Below are 25962 nucleotides of genomic sequence, written 5' to 3' on the forward strand. Positions count from 1 at the left end.
ATACTAGGAATAATTAACATTTGATTTTTAAAATATATTTAATCGAGAAATGTCCTGGCACAAACAAAACAGCCCTGCTCCAGAACAACTGACTACTTATTTTCTACCTGAGAAAGCCCAAAATTAGTCAGAGCTAATCAGAAATCCTTAAAAGGGCCCTGTATATGAGTCTGTATTAATGAAGATCTTTTCTTTGTATTGCCAAAGTGAAGTGCTAGGTGTCTAACCTTACACATCATGTACTTATCTCTACTGCGTCAATAGCAGCCTGTCCTACTGACTGAAGTGCTCTGTCAAAAGGTGATTTAAGATGCATCCGATGAAGTGAGCTGTAGCTCACGGAAGCTTATGCTCAAATAAATTGGTTAGTCTCTAAGATGCCACAAGTACTCCTTTTCTTTTGCGAATACAGACTAACACGGCTGTTACTCTGAAAAATGTCCCAGTGAAAAGTAACACCGAGGAAGTTAATGCTGGGTACACATCCTTGGCTGAAAAGCATGTATGTGTTGATGAAGTGGGTTGCAGATAAACTTAATAAAAAAACTTATCAAGATGCGGTGAAGGGTCAGCTACTGATGCTGTACTCATAGCTCATGAAACAACCTGGTATAAGTTTTGTGATAATAAGAAGCAAGCAAGTCAGTCAGCCTCTGATCATTAACTTGCTAACAGAATTCATTAGAACAGCTGAAGTTCTCACTCACAGTGATCAACCATATTTTGTGTGACAGATATGGCAATTTTCTGCAGTACCTTTAGGAGATGGTACTATATAAAGTTTACGTATCATTGTGGGCCAAGCCCTCCAGGAATTAAGAACAATGGAGCGTGATTAGGCAAATTTATTCAGGTTACTAGTTCAAACTGGATTCTCCAGAAATCAACAGACAAAGAAAGGACTTCTGGAAAAACAGCCTCACTTTAAACTGATTTAGGGCCTTCCTTCTGATCCAGAAAACAAACAGGACATTCTGTCCAAGGGGGATCTCAATCCTTAAAAGTTTTGAAGAACTGATCCTCTACCAGAACCCCTTCTGGAGTTGAGGGGTCGGGGTGATCACTGGTAAGCTTATTAGCATGCATGTAGGTTCTTTTATTGTTTTTAAAATGTTTTTCCTGTAATGTTTTCACCTTAAGAATAAACACGCTTGTTTAGAAAGAGGTGAGTGGAAACATGTAACTGGGGGCAATTACATAGCTTATAATCTCTTAGGAGAAAGCAAAGCAGGCTTGCTTAGGCAGTCTGACCTGCTAGGGAACTCACAGTGTAGACAGGGAACTGTAAATCCTGCAAAAACCCAGGTCAGGAGGGAGAAAGACACAGGTCTCCACCCAAGAGAGGGGATAGCTGAGGAACCGGAAGCCTAAAGTGGATGCCTTTGCTTTACCACAGGGTAGAAATACAGGTGCAGTTGCCCTGAACTGCGACACTATGTTGTCAAAGTCCTAGGCAGCACCTGATCCCAAGTCAGCTTCCAGTCCTCACAATGGACCGGCCAGTCTTTGAAACAGAAAAGCAGATTAGCACTGATAAGGCCTCAACTGGAGTACTGTGTCCAGTTCTGGGTGTCACATTTCAGGAACGATGTGAACAAATTCAAGAAAGTCCAGAGGAGAGCAACAAAAATGATTAAAGGTCTAGAAAACATGACCTAGGAGCAAAGATTGAAAAAACTGGTTTTGTTCAGTCTGGAGAAGAGAAGACTGAGACTGTGCCTACACTGCACTTTCGTCAGTAAAATTTTGTCAGTCAGGGGTGTGAAAAAAACCCACACCCCGACCGACACAAGTTTTACCAATGAAAAGCGCCAGTGTGGACAGTGATTTTTCGGCAGGAGATGCTTTCCCGCCAACGAAGCTACCGCCCCTCGTTGAAGGTGGTTTTATTTTGTTGGCAGAAGAGCTCTCTCCTGTTGACAAAGAGTGTAAGATGCGCAGTGTAGACAAAGTTGACAGGTACAGAAAAGGTTGTTACAAGGAGGAGGGTGAAAAATTGTTCTCCTTAACCTCTAAGGCAAGGACAAGAAGCAATGGGCTTAAATCGCAGCAAGGGAGGTTTAGGTTGGACATTACGAAAAGATTCCTACCAGTCAGGGTAGTTAAGCACTGAAACAAATTGCCTAGGGAGATTGTAGAATCTCCATCTTTGGACATTTTTAAGAACAGGTTAGAGAAACTCCTGTCAGGGATGGTCTAGTTATTATTTAGTCCTGCCTTGAATGCAGGGGACTGAACTAGAAGACCTACTGAGGGCCCCTTCCAGTCCTACACTTCTATGATTCATTGGTCAATGAAGTCAATAGGAGCTTTGCATGAGTGATGATTTCAGTATTTCGCCATGCCAAGGCCCTTGGGATTCTGTTGGACAGCCTGCATTAAGAGATGGCAACATTCAACACTCTTGGTGGCTGACCAAAAGATAGTGGCTGCATAGCTCCACAGTTTAAGCTGACACAGCAACAGGCACAATGGACTTCTTCCTTCAAACACCTCCTCTTATTTGAACATCCTACATATTTATTGTCAATGCTAGTTTGTACATTCTTCAGCAGATTCATGCCAAGTATCTAGATACTACAGAGAAAGATGATAGTGCACTTCAGGTCACTGATTGGTATCTCATTGGTTTTGTTACTGGATAATCTTTCCTTTAACAAAGTTAATGGACAACCTTGCCTTTAATTATGTTAAACATTTTCCAGTTTGTGCATTCACTGCATGAAGCAATCTTTATCTATACACCAGGGGTGGGCAAATTTTTTGGCCCAAGGGCCACATCGGGGTTGCGAAACTGTATGGAGGGGCTGGGTAGGGAAGGCTGTGCCTCCCCACACAGCCTGGCCCCTGCCCCTATCGGCCCCCTCCCACTTCCCGCCCCCTGACTGCCCCCCTCAGAACTCCCAACCCATCCAACCCCCTGTTCCTTATCCCCTGACCATCCCCTCCTGGGACACCCCACCCCTAACCACCCCCCAGGACCCCACCCCCTATCCAGCCCCCCCGTTCCCCGCCCCATCCAACCGCCCCCTGCTCCCTGTCCCCTGACTGACCCCCAGGACTCCCTGCCCCATATCCAACCTCCCGGCCCCCTTACCATGCCACTCAGAGCAGCATGTCTGGAGCCACGCCACCCGGCCAGAGCCAGCCAGGCTGCCCAGAGTGCTACTATGCAGCGGCATGGCTGCAGGGGAGGGGGACAGCAGGGGAGGGGCCGGGGCTAGCCTCCCAGGCCAGGAGCTCAGGTGCCAGGCAGAACGGCCCCGTGGGCCGCATGTAGTTTGCCCACCTCTGGATATGCACACATATCAATTGACTTTTATAACTGATGACACAGTTATTTGTACTGGGCCACCCAAATTATGCAGACTGAGAATCACCACTCAGCAGATCAGGGTAACAAATCTTTACTAAGGAAAAACACCAAAGCAAGCAATGATCAGTTACTTTACACATGGGAAGCTCACTAGACCACCACCACATACACTTCCAGGACCAGTCAGCTTTAGCTTTAGCTTCCCTTTGTTAGGCTGAGTGTGAAGAAGCATACCTCCATCCCAATCCGGAGAAGGCGAATGAGCTCCTCTGGGCTCAGTCTCTACCAAACAAACATACCTGCAGAATCTGCTCCAGCTGGATGAAGAAAGCTGAAAAAGGAGATATGGTAACAGGAAGGGGCAGCAACCAGGAGGAAAGCCGCTGTGCCTTAGAAGGAGCTGACTCTTGTGACAGAGTAGCCACCCGCAAAGACTTACCAAAACCCAAAAAGACCTTTGAAAGGGGGAAAGGCTCAGAAGCTGCCTGAGTGTGACCCCCAAGAAAGGCTCTGCCTATCATGACTATTTATAACTTTTGTTATCTTTTCTTATGAATATGTATAATTTTCCACCCCGTCAGGTCTTTTTCAGCTCTCTAACTGCTTTCATCGTCTGTTGTCCTCACAAACATGGATTACTCTATGTCTCTCCTACACATACACAACGCTAACCATGATTACTCTGCAATTTCTTAAACGTGTGCAGAACTGCTTATGCTGAGCTGTTACATATTACCAGAATAGACTCAGGCCTGAATACGCCTTTGCTCCCAATGTTGTGCTGCAACACCTGCAAATGATAATCTAACTGATAAGCATTTTTAGGTCTGTCAGCTGTTCCATTACAGAGCTTTAGTTGCACACAAGACATTACCTTACTTCTCGGCCTATACCCCTTGGTAAGGCACATGAACAGATTGACAGGTTTTATTAAGGTAGCTTTTTAGTGAAGTCTTATCAATATGTCATATATAAACACACACTGTTAATAAGCATATTTAAAAGCATCTTAAATATGTTCTCTCTCTCTCTCTCATTACATATATTGACTGAACTTCACCATTTATTTCTTTATAACTTGGCTTGGCAAGAATAAATTTTTTTTGTAGTTTTCACAGAGAACGATTTTTTATTTTTAAACATTATTTTTCAATTTTTATCTATTGTGACAAAGTTCCTCCTCTACCTTGGTGGGTCTTGCGCTTATTGGCAGATTTGCTCACCTTGGAGCTTCACGGCAGCCCTCAATTTGGCCATTTTCGGGAACGCACAGTCCAGGTCAACTCCTCCTGCATCTGACCAGGAGTTGGGAGGATTTGGGGGGAACTTGAGCCCGCCCTCTACTCCGGGTTCCAGCCCAGTGGAATGCAGCTGTCTAGAGTGTCTCCTGGAACAGCTGTGCGACAATTACAACTCCCTGGGCTACTTCCCCATGGCCTCCTCCCAACACCTTCTTTATCCTCACCCTAGGACCTTCCTCCTGGTGTCTGATAATGCTTGTACTCCTCAGTCCTCCAACAGTCCACGTTCTCACCCTCAGCCCCTAGCGCCTCTTGCTCCCAGCTCCTTACACGTGCACCACAAACTGAAGCGAGCTCCTTTTTAAACCCAGGTGCCCTGATTAGCCTGCCTTAATTGATTCTAGCAGCTCTTGATTGGCTGCAGGTGTTTCAATCAGCCTGTCTGTCTTAATTGTCTCCAGAAGGTTCCTGATTGTTCTGGAACCTTCTCTGTTACCTTACCCAGGGAAAAGGGATCTACTTAACCTGGGGCTAATATATCTGCCTTCTATTACTCTCCTGTAGCCATCTGGCCCGACCCTGTCACACTATTTTAATTTCCTCAGTTGTGCAAAATTATGGGTTTTAAGCATTTTTTCCTAATTTTATCTATTTCAAATTTCACAGTTGTTGGAAAATAAGGGAGGATGGGCTTAGGGCAGTGCTGAAAGTGAGACTACAGGGGGCTCCCAGTGTGATCAAGGGGCCCAAGACACATGGGTGCAAGGTGTGGGGTAGACTGTAGTGCTGGCCGGTGGTGCCGAGACCCCCAGCCAGGGCTGCAGTGCGGAGGACCAGCCACTGGCCACATCACTGCTGAATGGCTCGTGCCCAGAGACAGACCTTTTACTCCTGGCCAGTGGGTGAATGAGGGCAATGACAGCAGAGCTGCAGAGGGCTCCCTGTGCAGCCAGTGACATTGGATCCTGGGGGTGGGGGGCACTATACGTGAGGGAGGCTGTACATATTGACTGTTATCGATGTATTTGTTTTTGTCTATTTCTGTGTGTCAGGTGAAAATGACATTTACAGATGTCTAACGATTTCACTCAAATCCTGCCAAGCCTATTTATAACACACCTGCTCTGTAACTGTTAGAGCTAAAAACAAAATAAAAAAGGGGAAAATATCAAACATAAAACCAAAAGCCAAATATTCAATGGCACACATTAAATATCTAACATGCACTTGATAAACTTGAAAATCATTATGAAATAATTTTATATCTTACACTACTAATATGCAAGCAACCACAAAAGACTCTAATACTTCACAAAGGTAGAGCTGGAATCAGTCCCATTTCATCATAAATTGTTAATTTGTCCACTTCTCTCTCTCTTCTAGATAACACATCTTGAGAATATTTGTCATGTAATTTAATAAAGGAAACTGCACAGCTTTAAAGTTCTTCCATTTGTTTTGAAATTAATAGAACCAGTGCTCCATTTCCAACATCCACTATGCACAAGAACTACATTTTCACAACCATTTATGTTTTAGTATTTGCTACTTCTGTATTATCTATTTCTAGATATTATTTCTTGCAGGGAGAACTCAATACTACTACTACTTTTGGTAACACTATTTTCTATCATTATGTTTGTATTTTGAAGCACATCCCAATTCCAGATTTTCTGTTCCCTTTACATTATACTAGTTTCACCAACACAGTGTATGAGGCAATAATTTCATGGCCCATAAACTGAAAGGAGTCTAACAGAATAGGAGTTTATACCATGTTTCCATCAAATTACAGGTATAAGGCACTCCTTTAGATGTACAATATTATTTAGTTTCATTCTTCCTTTTCTATTTGGTTAGTAGAATGCTTTTTATGTTTATCTTTATGGCTTATTTTATTATTTTTGTTCAAACTCTGTAAGCTTTAATAAATTCTCTTTGCAACTTTTTTCCACTGAGAACCCTGAAACGAAACTAAGTCCATGACGCCTTGAGTTATTTATTTTTTTTCTATTGGAAAGCTATGCATCTGGAAATATAGGCACAAAGAAAAATTATGAAGACCCCCAACCCTCTTCTCTTTGATATTGGACAGTGATATAAATCCTTTACTCTGAAATAAGTTATGATATAGCAATCCATTTTCTGTAAGAACACTTTCCCAATTACTTATGCCTTAGTATTGCCATAATTAAAGACTGTCCCTTAAGAATACGCTCCTTATTCTTTGTCCATAGTATAGTAAAGGGAGATCTGGTTTTAGTCAAATCATTCTCCATTTGGATCTAGGGTAAATTATTTTAATTTTTATTTCAGTCTGCTATTCTGAACTTTGTCCAATAATACTGTTTATAGTTTGGAAATCCAGTTCCTCCCTGCATGGAAGAGAAATGTAAATTTTCCTTTTGACTTGAGGGTTCTTAAAGATCCATAAAACCCTACTTGCATTTTTTTCTAATTTTTCCAAGATTATCTTTGGTATTTTTACTAGGAACATGTAAAACTAGTTCTGACGGGTTGGGTCACAGAGATCCCTTTGGGACTGCCATCTGATGTGCTGAGACTATCTCTGAGCCCATTTTCCCTGCCAGCTTGGGACTTCAGTGCTCTGTCTTTTGGAGCCAGATATGCTAATCTGCTGCAACACAGACCCAGAGTCTGACCTGCGCCCCCAAAGCTACAGACTTAACTGAAAAAAGCTTAGAAAGGACTCCTGACTCTAGCACCCAGATACCCAGTTCCAATGGGATCCAAATCCCAAATAAATCTGTTTTACTCTGTGTAACCCTTCTGCCCGTCAGAGTTGGCAGCAACAAGGGCCGGGTTCAATATCTAGGGGATCCATTCCAATAACACAATGCAAACCGGCTCGAGCCCCCACCCAGTGACCTGGGACAAATATATATCACCTCCGCTGGGCACCTCCAAGACGCAATACTTCCCCTCTCGCAAGCACATAGTCTGAGTGTAGCAAAAGCCTTTTAATAACAGAGAGAAACAATGTGGCATTATGTTGGGGAAACACCACCAACAGGATTCATAACACAACCCATGAGCAAAAAAAAACCCCACCCCAGGCAAATTGGGGCATGCCCTTTTCCCTTTGGTTCTTGAGTCCAGCAACCCCAAATCACCCAAAGTCCCAAAAGTCCAATGCCCCAAAAGTCTCTGTCCCTGGTCAGGGCAGCCCCAGAGTTCGAAAGTTTATCTGCGGAGCTTTACCTCCCAACCTGGGTGGAAATGGGACAGGGGTAAGAGGCACCTTACATGATCTGAAGCTGACCGCTCCATAGCAGCGCTCCGCTCCGCCAGCCACCCCACAAACTCCTTCGCTCAGCTGCGCTGCGCTCCACTCCACCAGCCGCCCCACAAACTCCTTCGCTCAGCTGCGCTGCGCTCCGCTCCACCAGCCGCCCCACGAACTCCTTCGCTCAGCTGCGCTGCGCTCCGCTCCGCCAGCCGCCCCACGAACTCCTTCGCTCAGCTGCGCTCCGCTCCGCCAGCCGCCCCACGAACTCCTTCGCTCAGCTCCACGGCCCACAAGCAGCTCCTGCCATCCACACGCTGCTCCGCGTCGAACTGCCTCACCAGCCATCCCGCAAACTGCTCCACAATATATCTTCAGGCTCCCCCACTACTTAACACAAGACTCAGTGATTTCAGCTCTTAGGTGAATTCAGCTTGTAGTAGGGGAGCCCCAGTGCTGGTGCACTGTCAGCCCAAAGTGAGCTCAGCAGCCTATAACTAGACTTCTAATGAAATCAAAATTAGCTCTGATATTCCACAGTGGAGAGAGGAGGAAGTGCAATTAGCATGTAAGGCCCTCACGAAGGGGCCCATGCCACCAAGTATTAATACTTGTCCCCAGCCTCTCTCCATTCACACAGTTTTGGAACCCATGACCCTTGCCTAGCGAGTGCTACTTAGTTGATGGTGAATCCCTCCATCATAACAAAAGGCCACGTACAGTTCCAAGCACAGTTCCCATAATCAGGGTAATAACAATTTATTCTTCCTGTCCCAATAACAGAGACACTGGGGATCCCACAGCAGCCAAAGTGACCATTTGGGCAGCTATGGTCTCATTTTAGGCGTGGTGGGTGTGCCTATGCAAATGAGATCGGCCCCTGAAGTTCTTTTCCACAACTTGCCACACCTCACCACCAGATGTCAGGGTGGAGCTCATCCTGACACTGCTTACATCTGTATAAAGCTTATACAGGGTAAACTCAAATTATCCGCCCTCTATAACACTGATAGAGATATGCACAGCTGTTTGCTCCCCCAGGTATTAATTACTTACTCTGGGTTTATCAATAAACAAAAGTGATTTTATTAAGTATAAAAAGTAGGATTTAAGTGGTTTCAAGTAATAACAGACAGAACAAAGAAAGTTACCAAGCAAAATAAAACACAACATGCAACTCTAAGCCTAATACTTTAAGAAACTGATTACAGATAAAATCTCACCCTCAGAGATGTTCCAATAAGCTTCTTTCACAGACTGGAGTCCTTCCTCGTCTGGGCCCAATCCTTTCCCCTGGTACAGTCCTTGTTCCAGCTCAGGTGGTAACTAGGGGATTTCTCATGACTGCAGCCTCCTTTGTTCTGTTCCACCCCCTTTTATAGCTTTGGCATAAGGTGGGAATCTTTTGTCTCTCTGGGTTCCCACCCCTCCTTCTAAGTGGAAAAGCACCAAGTTTAAGATGAATTCCAGTACCAGGTGACATGGTCACATGTCCTGTGAGACCCCAAGCCTTCATTCTTCCCAGCCTGACTCACAGATAGGCTTGCAAGTAAACGGAGCCATTTACAACCAGTTGTCCTAGTTGATGGGAGCCATCAAGATTCCAAACCACCATTAATGGCCCACACTTTGCATAATTACAATATACAGAATTATATTTCATATTTCTAGTTTCATATACAAGAATGATACATTTATACAAATAGGATGACCACACTCAGATTATAAGCTTGTTATGATACCTTACAAGAGACTTTTTGGATGAAGCATATTCCAGTTACATTATATATTTCTTTATTAAAGGAGCCCTTTATTATTATAAGATATTATATTTTGGGGTAAGTATAAAATATTTGTTTTCTAATTGTCAGACCAAATCAATATATAGTTCAAGAAAGCCCTCAGAAAAGGCCACTCAGATCAAATTTCTGTTTCTTTATCCAGGCTGAGGGGATGGAATTTAATGTACACCGTAGATTGTCTGAGTACTGTTTTCCAGAGATTAAATATGTCTGCTCTTTATGAATCTATCAATTGTTTAACTACTGCCTCTAATATTGTTGGCAATACACTGGCAAAATTTGTGATGTGTACATTCAGAAGGGAAATTGGCCCTTAGTCAACTGTTGGTTTTTCCTTCTTGTGTAATGGTGTGGTGATAGCATGCTACAGTTTCGGGGAATATACCCTTCCCTTGTATTTTAGTACAGACCCTGCCCAATAAAATGATTGAGTTCTTCTAAAAAGTTTTGCTTTTGCTTCTTTTTAGCAGTCTCGTTCTGGACTTTTTGTTTCAAGCTCCAGACACTGGTTCATCTAAACTAACTGTATCTTCTTCCAAAAATAAAGGTGTTTTTGTTTTTCTCTAGCTGTTCTGAGGGATTTACACATTGTGATGCATATAAATTAGTATTCAAATCCTGAAAGCTGGTATAATAGCTATTGGATTTTTTGTCAAACCTTCCTTGGTTTTTAATTCGACAGATAGCTTTCCCATGAACTCTCCTAAGAGGATGAGACAAAATATTATCAGGTTTATTGACCCTTCTAAAGCAGGATCTTTTGATTAGCTTTATTGTGACTTTGGCTCTTTAGTCAGCAGAAAACTGAATTTTCCTCTTACATTTATTAATATTCTGTATTGCTCTTGGCTTTTTGTATCCTTATGTAGAGCAGATATTCTTTCTGTTTCTTCTCTTTCAAGGAAGCCAATTCACAATTTTTTTCTTTATTGCTAGATATTTAAAGCCATCTCCCTAAATTACAGCCTGTTTTCTATCTTCAGATTGTACTGTAATCATCTCATTTTACATATTCCAGAATTTCTCTTTTATTCAATGTCACTACCTATGTATTCTGTACTAGGATATTGTACAATATCGAGTTCCTTTCCTTGTTTTTTTCTCGTTTTTAGTGGATTGTACAATAGTCCCCCTCTAGGGGCATGATCTGAAATAATACTATTGGCTATCCCACCAATACTATAATACTATGATCTATCCCAAGGTTGTAGCCCTTGGGAGGTCAGCAAGTTTTCCCATGTATAATACTGCAGTCCATCACAATTTCATCTTGTTTTATTCAACATTAGATATATTTCCCTGGCTCTTTCTGGAAGGCATATGAGATTGATCTCATGATTTGTTCAATTGCAGGCATTTGTACTGAGCTCTTTTTAGTGCTCTATTTCAATTGCTTGGGTCTATGCAAAAGCAAAGCTTGCATGACTCCTCAATGGCTACGTGCTGTTAATTTAATTTGGGTTCCGTGACTTCAGCAATTGTGACAGAGTGCTGGCCAACCGCAGCTGTACCAGCACTCTGATCATTAAATCATCAATTACATTGCTCAGGAGTCATCCCTAAGGCAGGAAAGCTGTGCCTAATTTATAGATTGGAATGGTCTGAGGAGAGCCCCCAAAAGCTAATTATCCCATTACCAAAGAGGGGGACAGGGAGGAGAGAGATTGGCAGGCTCTTCAGTGTCGAAGTCAGGAAAGATCTCAAAGGGGGAAAGATACTTTCAGTCTCTCCCGCTCCTTGGCGAAGTGTGTGCCATTGTAAATACAGAGCTGCACAAGTCTCTAAGGGTGGTGGAAAGGACACTGAAAATAAACTGCATGAGGTGTTTGACCAGAAGGTCTCCAAGCAGTTTGTGGCTAGAAAAGAGACACGAGCGGGATGATGCCCTGATAGACAAGGGGGGTTTGTCTGGGGTCATAGCCAGCAGGAGGGTTCAGTGGCCTCGACACTGGAGAAGACCCTGCAAAGGCTAGTGAAACAGCAAGAGGAGATGCAGAAGACTCTGTAAGGTTTCCAGCACCACCTGGAGAGGCCGACATTGCTTGCCTGGTAGGCAAAGCAGCAAAAGAGTCTGCAGGGCGTCATCAAAGAGCAAGAGAATGTGCAGCAGCAGTTACTGCAAAGGATAGTGAGTCCCTTGGTAGGGAATGGCAGCTGTGCACAGGGACTGGGCCCTGGAAGATGGGCTGTTATGGATGACCCCACTATATTCCTGGGTATCTTTGAGATGGTGGCTCTGGGTGCAGGATGGGACAGAGGAGCCTGGACCCTGCGGCTAGGGAAGGCCAAGTGGCCTATATGGCACTAAGGGTATGTCTACACTGCAATGCAAGGCCAGGATTAGTGGGACTTGAGTCACCTGAGCCTGGTTAGCGAACCCAGGGCTTGAGCATCTACACTGATTGTTTACCCTACAGTAAGAATTTTCTAAACCAGTCTCAAACCTGGGGCTCTGCCATCAATGCTGTAGCACACAGATCTGAGTCAAAAGCCCTTTGACTGTGGTGCACTGTGGGAAAACTTGACAGTTCACCTGCCTACTACAGAAAGTTTGAACAGCCTGACAACACATCCTGCTGAGCAGACTTTTTGGTCTGTGTGCTCTCAGCTCCCAGAGCCAGCAACATGGAGGAGGAACTTTTTGAAGAGCTTCTCTTGCTTGCTCTTTCACTCCCATGTCAGGAAATGGACAGAGCTTCCATGAGGCACTGGTGGACATTGCAGCGGCACTTCCTGACTCATTAAAGGCACCTGACAGAGCTTATGATTAAGCAGGAACAGAAGGAGAAAGAGGTAGGTGATGACAGAGATGTGGCAGACTTGAACTGGCTGATGCTGCTCATGACACTCAGTTTAGCTGCTGATGCCCCCCTACGTAGACTGGGGCTTCTGGCACAGGGCTACAAGCACAGATCAGTGGGATCACATGGTCATGCAGACCTGGGATGACCAGCAGTGGGTCCAGAACTTTCACATGAAGAAAGCTACATTTCTGGAGCTTTGTGAGCAACTTGATTCAACCCTCCAGGGTAAAGATACATGCATCAGAGAGGCCTTGCTGGTCCAGAAGCAGGTTGCTATAACAATCTGGAAGCTGTCTACCTCAGACTGCTATTGGTCCATTGCCAACCAGGTTGGGTTTGGAAAATCAACTGGGGGTGAAGTGCTGGTGGAAGTTTCTGATGCAATCAGGGGTGTGGTTTACCCCACGGCGGCAGACATAAAAATCCATGATGCCAGAGTTTTTCACTGGTCATATACATTCACGGACAGGCTGGGATACTAGTCCCACCAAATGATATGGTCATAAACAGAGTTACTGTCCCCTTTTATATTCTGGGAGACCTCGTGTACCCTCTTTTGCTTTTGGCTTATGAAACTGTACCCTGAATTCAGAGGACCTGGCAAAAGAAAGTTTAATTACACTCTCAGCAGATGTAGAATGGTTGTTGAATGTGCTTTTTGTCCTCACCCATAACTATTTCACATTTGGGGACAATGTATATCTTCAAATCAGCAGCACTGCTATGGGTACCCGCATGGCCCCACAGTATGCCAACATTTTTATGGCTGACTTAGAACAAAGCTTCCTCAGCTCTCGTCCCCTAATGCCCCTACTCTACTTGTGCTACATTGATGACATCTTCATCATCTGGACCCATGCAAAAGAAGCCCTTGAGGAATTCCACCATGATGTCAACAATTTCCATCCCACCATCAACCTCAGCCTGGACCAGTCCACACAAGAGATCCACTTCCTGGACACTATGGTGCTAATAAGCGATGGTCACATAAACACCACCCTATACCGGAAACCTACTGACCACTATTCCTACCTACATGCCTCCAGCTTTCATCCAGACCACACCACACGATCCATTGTCTACAGCCAAGGATCCATTGTCTACAGCCAAGCTCTACGATACAACCGCATTTGCTCCAACCCCTCAGACACAAAAACCTACAAGATCTCTATCAAGCATTCTTACAACTACAATACCCACCTGCGGAAGTGAAGAAACAGATTGATAGAGCCAGAAGAGTACCCAGAAGGCACCTACTACAGGACAGGTCCAACAAAGAATATAACAGAACACCACTAGCCATCACCTTTCAGCCCCCAACGAAAACCTCTCCAGCGCATCATCAAGGATTTACAACCTATCCTGAAGGACGACCCATCACTCTCACAGATCTTGGGAGACAGGCCAGTCCTTTTACAGACAGCCCCCCCAACCTGAAGGAAATACTCACCAGCAACCACACACCACACAACAAAAACACTAACCCAGGAACCTATCCTTGCAACGAAGCCCATTGCCACCTCTGTCTACATATCCGTTCAGGGGACACCATCATAGGACCTAATCACATCAGCCACACTATTAGAGGCTCGTTCACCTGCACATCTACCAATGTGATATATGCCATCATGTGCCAGCAATGCCCCTCTGCCATGTACATTGGTCAAACCAGACAGTCTCTACGTACAAGAATAAATGGACACAAATCAGACGTCAAGAATTATAATATTCAAAAACCAGTTGGAGAACACTTCAATCTCTTTGGTCACTCGATTACAGACCTAAAAGTTACAATTCTTCAACAAAAAAACTTCAGAAACAGACTCCAACGAGAGACTGCTGAATTGGAATTAATTTGCAAACTGGATACAGTTAACTTAGACTTGAATAGAGACTGGGAGTGGATGGGTCATTACACAAAGTAAACTATTTCCCCATGTTTATTCCCCCCCCATCCCCCACAGTTTCTCAGACGTTCTTGTCAACTGCTGGAAATGGCCCAGCTTGATCATCACTACAAAAGGTTTTTTCCCCCCGCTCTCCTGATAATAGCTCACCTTAAGTGATCACTCTCGTTACAGTGTGTATGGTAACACCCATTGTTTCATGTTCTCTGTGTATATAAATCTCCCCACTGTATTTTCCACTGAATGCATCCGATGAAGTGAGCTGTAGCTCACAAGAGCTTATGCTCAAATCAAATTGTTAGTCTCTAAGGTGCCACAAGTACTCCTTTTCTTTTTGTGAATACAGACTAACACGGCTGCTACTCTGAAACCTGAAATCCCACTGTAGATGTCTATGGACCAATTTGGATTTGAGTGACATTAATTCTGTCCGCATTACTAAGACTTCCTGTGCTCTTTACAATCTTTGTGAAGCCAAAGGTAAGCCATTATTTCCTGAATGGACCTATGACAGCAAGGGGCTGCTGAATTAGTACACTGAGCCCAGAAAGTGCACCAGCCACAGCTGAAGTTGGATACACCTGGGCAACAGAAGCCAAGGACCCTTTGTGCTCCCATATTATGGACTTGCATGGCCCAATGGAAGAGGAAGAATAGTACCTTTATGAATGTGCTTGTGGGGGTGACTGATTGCCAGGCAATGTACTTATGATTGACATGACCGCTTATCAAATGGGGGGTGGGGTGCTGATTCACAGTATGGATCAATGTAAGGAAGTGATTGAAGTATGGATTGATTTAGCTAACTGTACAGAAGATACTAATTTCTAATTGTCCCTGATCTTGTGTTTACCTTTATGATTTTAAATACTCATTGTGTGATGCAATGCACTGATAGCAATACATTTTCTTGATGAAATAAAAAACTCTATTTATAAACATGTATTAGAAAAGTGCAATATTCACCTATTGGCAGGCCGGTCAGCTGCCCGTACCACACCAAAACACCAGTAACAACAGAACCTTAAAGAAAAAAAAATCTCCAAACCAAAAGTACATGAACAAGTGCAAATAGTGAAACCATGTACAAGATAGATGCGCCCTACCATGGCATGTCCCCTGGTCTCCTTTCCCTTCTTTCCCTGTTTGCCATGAATTTGGCACTGACAGAAGGAGATAGAGGCATCCACCAGAGAGGTCAGTCAGAAGACTGCATGGAACAAAGTTGCCCTGCTCAGCTCCTAAGGGACCCCTATTGGGAAGCTATTTATATCATAACAGAAAGATGTGGTGCTTTGTTTGAACCTATCAGAGAACCAAAAAAAGAAAACAAGTTTCCCTTGTTCAGGGGAATTATTCATCAGAGAAGATCCTCACAGCAGCTATTCAGCATGACTAGAGTATCTCTGGCACATCAGACATCACATGCCAAACATGCTCAATCAATCTGGAAGAATTCTTCAAATATGAGATTCAGGCATTTCTACAATAAGTACCCCACAGGAATCAAACACATGAATGCACGCAGATAGACCTTATAAGACATCTAGACAACAAACAATCATCACTGAAGTTCCACTTGTCCTACTGACTTTTTACATGACAATATGAGCTGGGGCAACAGTTCTGTGCAGATGCTATCACTTGGCACAATTAAGATGTTACACTGATGCAGTTTTTCAGTCACACATCCACTCCCAACTAGAACCCATAGGTGGACACTGATTTGAGATACTTAGTTTCTAGAAGGTTTGAAGCAATCATTTGAGAGAAATGTGGTGATGGTGTTCATAAATATGCATTTTCCAAAGCTCTATACAAGTAAATAGGAATAGCTCCTGCAAATCAGAGGAAACAATACTAAACTCTTGAAGCTACCAGGTTAAAATGTTGAGGGAAACTGTGTTATTTGCACCTTTAAGGTACAGTACCGGGTATAATCCATCATGCTCATATAATATTTGCATCATGTTCCATGTTGCAGATGCAGCTTATCACGTACATTACAAAATAATTAATAATTCTGTAGAGACAGCCATTGTGGCTTTTTTCAAGTGAATGTTGTACATGACCAATTACCCATAAGTCTGAACTGCTTTTGGGTTTGGTAAAAATTATAGATTCTTACCAGTCTGTGAAACACAGCCCACAGCCCTACACTATTTAACATTTTTATCATTGACCTGCATGAAAATATAAAATCATCACTGGTAATGTTTACAAATGACACAAATATTGCGGGAGTGGTAAATAATGAAGACCGACAGAAATGCTACAGAGTGACCTGGATCACTTGATAAGCTGAGTGCAAACAAACAATATTTTTAACTTTAATTTTAATACGGCCAAATGAAAAGTCATACTTTGAGGAACAAAGAATGTAGTCCTTATTACAGAATGGAGGACTCTATCCTGGGAAACAGTGACTCTCACAAGGACTTGGGGGTCATGGTGGATAATCAGCTGAACATAGCTCCCAGAGCAATGCTGCAGTGAAAAGGGCTAATGTTATCCTTGGCTATATTAATGGAAATATCAAGTAGGAGTAAGAAGGTTATATTACCTCTTTATTTGGCACTGGTGTATCTCCTCTTCGATCTCTATTATTAGATCTTGTCTTAACAGATAAAGAGAAACTGATCACAGAAGTAAAAATTAACGGTTGCTTAGGCACAAGTGATTATGACTTGATCACATTTACAATGTGCACGCAGAATTAAGGTCAGAACAGTAATATATACACTTAGTGCTTTAACAGGACCAATTTCACAAAGCTGAAAACAATTACGAGCCATAGCAACTGGGAGGAAGAATTTAGTCAGGAAAATGTGACTGATAATTGGGAAGTATTTAAGAACACTTTACTAGATGCACAAAAAGCCACAATTCCACAATCAAGGAAGGTGATGGTACTGGTTGAAAAAATGACCTGTTTTAGAGTGGAAGTGAAAGCCGGTATAAAAAAAAAATCACAACATACAACAAATGGAAAAAAGGGGAAATTGATAGTAATGAATATAAATCAGAAGTTAGGAATTGTAGAAAATTGGTAAGGGAAGCAAAGGGACTCAAAGAGAAATCTATGGCCAGCAGAGTTAGGATAATAAAGAGTTACTTAAATATATTAAGAACAAGAAGAATCCTGACAAAGGTACTGGTCCATTACTACATGAAAATGGAAGTCTTATCAATAATAATACAGAAAAGGCAGAAGTATTCAATAAATATTTCTGTTCTGTATTTTGGGGAAAAATAAATTATGTAGTCTCATCATACGGTGATAACACTCTTTCTATTCCACTAGTATCTCTGGAGGATGTTAAACAGAAGCTAATAAAGTCAGTTTTTTTAAAATCAGCAGGTCCGGATAACTTGCATCGCTGGATCATTAATGTTGAATTTGAAGAAGTCTTGGAGCAAGCTAACACTGTGCCAATTTTTAATAAGGGTAAATTGGACATCGATCCCAGGCAAGGTAATGGAGCGTCCAATATGAGACTTGATTAATAAAGAATTAAAAGGAGGGTAATGTATTTAATGCAAATCAACATGGGTTTATAGAACATAGATCTTGTCAAACTAACTTGTAGTCTCATAAAAAAAAGATATGAAGTTTGGTTGATGAAGGCAATAATGTTGAGATAATATAATTAAACTTCTGTAAAGTGTTTCACTTGCTACTGCACAACTTTTTGATTAAAAAACTAGAACAATATTACAGATACTGGATATGAACATGAGGCTGAAGAGGATCCTAATGGGAACAGGAAAGAATCCGCTCATTGTTCTTCATGATGGAACAAACGATACTGCTAGATTCTCCCTGGGATGCATTAAAAAAAGACTGTGCTAGGCTGGGGAAGACAATTAAAGAAATGGAGGCTCAGGTGATCTTCAGCGGGATTATACCTTTCCCTAGAGGAGAAGAACAAAAAGCAAGACAAGATGATGATGATCAGCAAATGGCTCGGACAACAGTGCTATAAGGAGGGCGTTGGGATATTCAACCATTGGGAGGCATTCACAGACAGACAATGGTTCTAATTGGATGGACTCTACCTGAGTAGAGCGGGAAATAGACTTCTGGGATGGAGGTTAGCACAACTGATTAAAAGAGCTTTAAACTAAGAATTTAGGGGAGATGGTTGGGAGATACTCATGTAATCTTCACACCCGATTCTAATATTGAGTGGAAGGAAAATCAAGTAAAAGGAGCACAGCAACAGAGAAAGGAACAACAGAGGGTAGGAGAATAGACAACAAAAGGAAAGATAGAGCCAGTACTACTGACAGTGACAGTCAGGTAGGTGATGATGGCAGTAAAATGATTACCTAAATTAGGCAAGGAATACGCACGAAGCCAAGCAGAAACAAATAAGATGTCTGTACATCAATGCAAGAAGCCTGAGTTAACAAAATGGAGGAACAAGGACTATTGGTGCACAAAGTGAAATCAGATATTATAGGGACAACAGAAACATGGAATAGTAGTCATAACTAGAACACAGGTACTGAAGGGTAGGTGCTGTTCAGGTAGCTGTAGAATAAGGTGGTGATTGGTTGAGTTATCTCCAGTGTCAGTATGCCAACATTTTTATGGCTGATTTAGAATATCGCTTCCTCAGCTTTCATCCCCTAACGCCCCTACTCTACTTGCACTATATTGATGACATCTTCATCATCTGGACCCATGCAAAAGAAGCCCTTGAGGAATTCCACCAGGATTTCAACAATTTCCATCCCACCATCAACCTCAGCCTGGTCCAGTCCACACAAGAGATCCACTTCCTGGACACTACGGTGCTAATAAACGATGGTCACATAAACACCACCCTATACCGGAAACCTACTGACCACTATTCCTACCTACATGCCTCCAGCTTTCATCCTGACCACACCACACGATCCATCGTCTACAGCCAAGCTCTGCGATACAACCGCATTTGCTCCAACCCCTCAGACAGAGACAAGCACCTACAAGATCTCTATCAAGCATTCTTACAACTACAATACCCACCTGCGGAAGTGAAGAAACAGATTGATAGAGCCAGAAGAGTTCCCAGAAGTCACCTACTACAGGACAGGCCTAACAAACAAAATAACAGAACGCCACTAGCCATCACCTTCAGCCCCCAACTAAAACCCCTCCAACGCATTATTAAGGATCTACAACCTATCCTAAAGGATGACCCAACACTCTCACAAATCTTGGGAGACAGGCCAGTCCTTGCCTACAGACAGCCCCCCAACCTGAAGCAAATAATCACCAACAACCACATACCACACAGCAGAACCACTAACCCAGGAACCTATCCTTGCAACAAAGCCTGTTGCCAACTGTGCCCACATATCTATTCAGGGGACACCATCACAGGGCCTAATAACATCAGCCACACTATCAGAGGCTCGTTCACCTGCACATCCACCAATGTGATATATGCCATCATGTGCCAGCAATGCCCCTCTGCCATGTACATTGGTCAAACTGGACAGTCTCTACGTAAAAGAATAAATGAACACAAATCAGATGCCAAGAATTATAACATTCATAAACCAGTCGGAGAACACTTCAATCTCTCTGGTCACGCAATTACAGACATGAAGGTCGCTATCTTACAACAAAAAAATTTCAAATCCAGACTCCAGCGAGAAACTGCTGAATTGGAATTCATTTGCAAATTGGATACTATTAATTTAGGCTTAAATAGAGACTGGGAGTGGCTAAGTCATTATGCAAGGTAGCCTATTTCCCCTTGTTTTTTCCTACCCACCCCCCGACATTTTGGTTAAACTTGGATTTATGCTGGAAATGGCCCACCTTGATTATCATACACATTGTAAGGAGAGTGGTCACTTTGAATAAGCTATTACCAGCAGGAGAGTGAGTTTGTGTGTGTGGTTTTTGGGGGAAAAAAAAAAAGATGGGGGGGGGTGAGAAAACCTGGATTTGTGCTGGAAATGGCCCACCTTGATTATCATACACATTGTAAAGAGAGTGGTCACTTTGGATGGGCTATTACCAGCAGGAGAGTGAGTTTGTGGGGAGGGTGGGGGGGGACAGAGGGTGAGAAAACCTGGATTTGTGCTGGAAATGTCCCAACTTGACTATCATACACATTGTAAGGAGAGTGATCACTTTAGATAAGCTATTACTAGCAGGAGAGTGGGGTGGGAGGAGGTATTGTTTCATGGTCTCTGTGTATACAATGTCTTCTGCAGTTTCCACAGTATGCATCCGATGAAGTGAGCTGTAGCTCACGAAAGCTTATGCTCAAATAAATTGGTTAGTCTCTAAGGTGCCACAAGTACTCCTTTTCTTTTTGCGAATACAGACTAACACGGCTGTTACTCTGAAAACAGTGGTCTAGGACTCTTTGCATGGCATAGATACATGCTTTACAGTAGCTGAAAGCCTATGCTGGCGTACAGGTGTAATTCATAAAGTCAAAATGCTGAGAACTTCAAAACTGAAAGGTAACTGACCGTGAAATCCAGTGATGATCCAATCTATTCTGAACAAAAAGAGCTGTGAACGATGCTTGTAGCTGTTTCCACTGATTCACGCTGACTCAATGGGCATTCTAAGCTTCAGAGTGACACACACAGTGACAATCCTGGAATCTTATTATATAGATTATAGAAAGACTGTAGTCTCTTCATTGTTATGGTTATGTGTAGCTCTGTTAGAAAGTGGACTATGACCACCTGTTTCTCCACAGTAAATTGAGTGAACCAAAACCAATTGTCCTTAAATTTCTTAAGCATGTGTATTCATATCTGCCAGAATTGTGTATTTTGAGAAAGTCTGGAAGTAATCTTTCAAGGCATTTTTGAGATAAGAGAGGTTGGAAAATCAAAAATACACTCTGTACAATTATCTTCTTTTTCTCTACGCAAGGAATGGTGTCTGAGTACTTTTGAGATGGTTGGGGTTTTTTGTTATTTGATTCATCTTTTGTGAACATTGGGAATTCCATGAGGCCCTATGAACATATAGTAATTTACAACGGGGGTTGGGGGGGAGAGGAGGGAATATGGCCACAACAAGATCTGTGAGCTATGACATAGGAGAGGGAATATAGGACTCTATATGGGAAGGAGGAGTCTAGAAAAGCTCTGAGTGAAAAGGAGAGGGAGAGTCTATCACTGAATGGATGGGCTGGAGACAGATAAGGCCCCAACAAGTGGGAAGGAGAGGGAAGGCCTGGCACATGGAACTCAAATACTGCTGCTAGGGCAATGAGCACATATAAAAGCTTAGATGGAATAGTACAGACCTGGGGTCTGGATGTGGCAGAGCTCCAATGTAGGAATCTCTGGTCCAAAGCAGTTTTTATAAGCAACACAGTCTCCTGCTGAATTTATAAACACCGGAGTAGTTCTTGCATTGGGTTTCTCTTTGCTCCAAATTGTAACAACTCCACATAACATAGTACAAGTTTTCACACACCAGCAGTGTAAAAAGATTTTTTTAAGTGAAGTAAATCAACCAAAAATCTCGTTAAAATAAAGCTAAGGTAGCAACTGTACTATTAATTGATAAGAATGCTGTAAGAGCATTTCATTTATTAAGCAAAAAACGTAAAGTTAGAAAATTTGGAGTCAGATTTAAAATCAAGTGTTTGAAAGACAGGAATTTAGATCATTGCAGTTCAAAAAAACCTATACATCAGAAAGTGTAGAAATATTTCACCAAGAAATCTACAAATAGGGAAAATCCTGACCCCTTTCCCCTGGCATTTTTCCCAGGGCCTGCTCCAGGCACCAGCGTTCCAAGCAGGTGTCTGGGGCAGCAATCTTAAAGGGGCGGCAGTCCGTACGTCGTTAGAGCGGCATGGTTTCTTTTGCCGTGGCAGCTTGTATCTTCACAGTCCCACAACGGCAATTAGGCATCAGTTCCCTTCTTCAGGCGGCAATTCGGCGCGCTGCCTGGGGCAGCAAAAAGTGTAGAGCCAGCCCTGATTTTTCCTCATCTGTTTTAATTAAAGTATAAGCCGAGACTCCCCTACAACCCCACAGAACGCTCTACATACCTACTTGTAAACTGCAACCCACATCCACTAGTGGTTCAGATTAGGGACTGGAATCCTGACTCTCATACATCCTATTGGTATGGATAGCTCATATATTACTCTCTATATTTATTCCAGACTAAACCATGGCTCAATTCACCATTCTGTGATGGGCTAGACACCATACTCTTCTCCATTTATCTTCCCAATAACCATCAGAGACTTCACACTCCAAATACAGGCCAGAGAGCAACTTTTAAGCCAACTTTCCTGAATTTATGAACCACAGACAACCTCCCCCACCTCAACTCCCCCCTGGCAATAACATACTCACCTTCATAATATAGGTTTCAGATTCTCCTGTTACTGATAGACATCAGAAAGGGAGAATGCAGGTTATTATTATTTATTTTTATTGCAGTTAGTGCCAGATAGCCTCAATCAGGATCACAGCACCATTGTGTTAGGCACAAGTCAAACACAAATGGACACAGTCCTTTTCTTGATAACAGCAGACCATACTGCTATAATTCATATATGCAGCAGGGAAAATGTAATTTTTTTGTAGTATTAGCTCCGTGTTTCTTTTCAAACATATGTTTTATTTTAATTATTGCAATTTTCTAACATTGGTATTACAAATTATCTTTTTACGTCCTTAATGACATATTTTGTTTTGAAATGGCTTTGAACAAAGCCATGTTTTGACTTTTCAGTGATAACAAACCTGTGTATTAACGTACTTTTACAAAAACTGGGATGAGTTGAACAAACGGGAGTGGGGGGTGGGGAAATAAAAGCTATGAAACATTGAGGAACTGCTGAAATATTTTAAATGAAATGTTAAATGCCATAGCTTGAAAATTATTGTCATTTATTTTTATATCAACATTTTGTATGCACATGACAGAACCAATATTTGAATGGCTGTAGGCACCAAAGTAGATTTTGAAAGGGAGCCAAATAAAAAAAGGGATTAGCATTAACCGGGCAAATTTAATGCTTTTAACTAAAAGTGATTTTTTTAAAAAATTAACAGCTGGCCATTCTTTACTGTATGATCTGGAGCTTAAAATAATCAAACCAGTTCCAAAATACTATCAGTCATATTTGGATTGGTCAGAATCTAACTGTGCAAGAACTATTTCAACCATATATAGCACATGATTTATATGAGCTTATAAAAATAGGCTGACTGAGGAAGCTATTTGATTTTCTAACAAGGATTCTCAGCTGTAGTACTATGCATGATTCAAAACTAATAAAACACACCATTAAAGCAGCCATTTCATGATAGATGAAGGAGATCATTTTGGGTTAAAAAAAAATCTTGTTAGGCAATGATGTCAACCCTAAAAACAATAATAAAACCATTTGAAAAGGTTACTTACATTTATGGGGAAGGGGTTATACACCCATAATAAGCCAAAAAGAAAAGGAGTACTTGTGGCACCTTAGAGACTAACCAATTTATTTGCGCATAAGCTTTCCTGAGCTACAGCATGAAGCGAGCTGTAGCTCACGAAAGCTCATGCTCAAATAAATTGGTTAGTCTCTAAGGTGCCACAAGTCCTCCTTTTCTTTTTGCGAATACAGACTAACAGGGCTGCTACTCTGAAACCTGCCATAATAAGCCACGACTATCTGTTTCTCCAGCTGTAACCTCTTGAAAACGTGTATAGCTCAGGCTGAAAACACATTACTAAGTTTTTGTAATGTGGGGCTTATCCCTGTGAGGTCCTGACCTGAGCTAGTGTAACTCTGACCACATGCCAAGAGAACCACAGCGGCAGCAGGGTCTCGCTCCCGCGGCTCGCAGCCAGCCGGGCGGGTAGGAGGTAGGTCTGACTCGGCATTTCGAAGCGTGACAGCCCCCAGGGGGGCCACCAGGGCAGCGACCCGCCACGCTCCCCCTGGCCCGTGGGTCCGGCAGCCGCTGCCTCCCAGGAGCTCCCCCGCTGCCCGGGAGCAGGCTCAGGAAGACTCAGTTTCCCTTGGAAAACACCCGCCCGGCCCCGCGCTGGGGTTCCCTCCCGCTACCTGCCGAAGTGTCCCACGGAGTCGAAGAGGCGCTCCCAGCGCGGAGCCATGGCGGGGGCAGAGGGGCCGCGTTGCTGGCCCGGCGGCGGGCGCGGGGAGAGTCATTCTCCCAGCCCGGCCGGCCCCCGCCGCTCCTCCGCCCACCAGAGCCTCGGGTCCCGGCCGACGCTAACTCCTCCCCCTGGTCTGCACCGCCGCGCCGGAGACACCCCCGAGCCCGCCCGGACACCAGGGGCTGCCACAGAACTGTACCGCTGCCTTCCAGCTTCCCGCTCGAATGATCTCCATAGCCCTGGCCAGATACCCCGGGGATGGGCACCCTCTACACCCCTGCGCTCCGTGAGGGGTCCATTGGAGCCCCTGCCAGGCTGTGAGCAAGGGTGGGCAGGGACTTTCCATAGTGTACACAAGGAGGACTTGTGGCGCCTTAGAGACTAACCAATTTATTTTGGCATAAGCTTTTGTGGGCTAAAACCCACTTCATGGGATGCATGCAGTGGGAAATACAGTGGGGAGAGAGAGATGAATATGAAAAAATGGGTGTTGCCATACCAACTGTAAGGAGACCAAATTACAGTGGGTAGGGCAACACCCATTTTTTCATATTCTCTCTGTATATATATATATATCTTCCTACTGTATTTTCCACTCCATGCATCCGATGAAGTGGGTTTTAGCTCACAAAAGCTTATGGTCAAATAAATTTGTTAGTCTCTAAGGTGCCACAAGGACTCCTCAGTTTTTTTGCTGATACAGACTAACACGGCTGCTACTCTGAAACCTGTCACCATACTATACACATGTACGTAGGCCCTTGACCTGGATGAGGCCTTGAGGCATGACCACAGTATACATAATTCATTCCTGCTTTTGGCCGGTATGCCCGTCTGTTCCCAGAGTTGCTCCCCACTCACCCCTCATCCTTACGCAAAGTACGCAGCTGCGTAGGGCACCAGGAAATTTGGGGCACCACATTTCCTGGTGCCCTGCGCAGCTGCGTGCAGCTCCAGTCCCTGCTTTGCCCCAGCCTCACTCCCCTAAGGACTCCAGAAGCGGTCGACCCTGCACTCACCGGTAAGTAGAGCAACCCAGCCCCAGCCTGCTCCGCTCCCCTGGCTCCCAAGTGCTGAGGGACGGTTCTCCCGTCCCCTCAAGCCTGGGAGCCGGGGGAGCAGAGCAGGCTGGGGCCGGGTCACTCCACTTCCTGCAGGAAGTGGCCAACCCTTCTCCCCCATGGAGGCCTGCGGCCCCACACAGCCCACCCCCCAAAATAGCTAGGGACGGCCTTGCAGCCATAGTGTATCTCATACTTGGGCAACAATGCTAATCATTAATCAAGTACAACAAGCTGTCAGCCCTTTAAACTCAATTCCACAGTACAGCTCAGGAAGAGGTCCTCGTTAAATCACAGTTTACCCATTATTTAATCATTTAATATTAAGCCTTCCCCACCCGCCTATGAGGGCGCTGCTTAGGGCACCAAAATAGCGAGTGATGGCCCTGCCTCTCTCAGAAGAACCTAGGCTCTATCTGCCATTAATTTGTATTTGTATTTGCTGAGCCACATCCATGTGCTTGGCCCTGTACAGACTG

The 25962-nt window shown here is 43.5% G+C and overlaps 1 protein-coding gene across 4 annotated transcripts in view; it reads right to left on the reverse strand.

Moving 5' to 3' along the window:
• Window positions 1-24517, reverse strand: part of SLC22A16 (solute carrier family 22 member 16) — a 54181-nt gene extending 29664 nt beyond the window's left edge. For all 4 annotated transcript variants that reach the window (XM_077812934.1, XM_077812937.1, XM_077812935.1 and 1 more), the window contains exon 1: window positions 24370-24517. In XM_077812934.1, the coding sequence (XP_077669060.1) occupies window positions 24370-24419 (50 nt within the window). In that variant the 5' untranslated portion in view covers window positions 24420-24517. The remainder of the gene's footprint in view (window positions 1-24369) is intronic.
• Between the last annotated feature and the right edge of the window lie 1445 nt (window positions 24518-25962).

This window comes from Eretmochelys imbricata, chromosome 3, assembly GCF_965152235.1.
Source record: "Eretmochelys imbricata isolate rEreImb1 chromosome 3, rEreImb1.hap1, whole genome shotgun sequence".
NCBI classification, from domain to species: domain Eukaryota; kingdom Metazoa; phylum Chordata; order Testudines; family Cheloniidae; genus Eretmochelys; species Eretmochelys imbricata.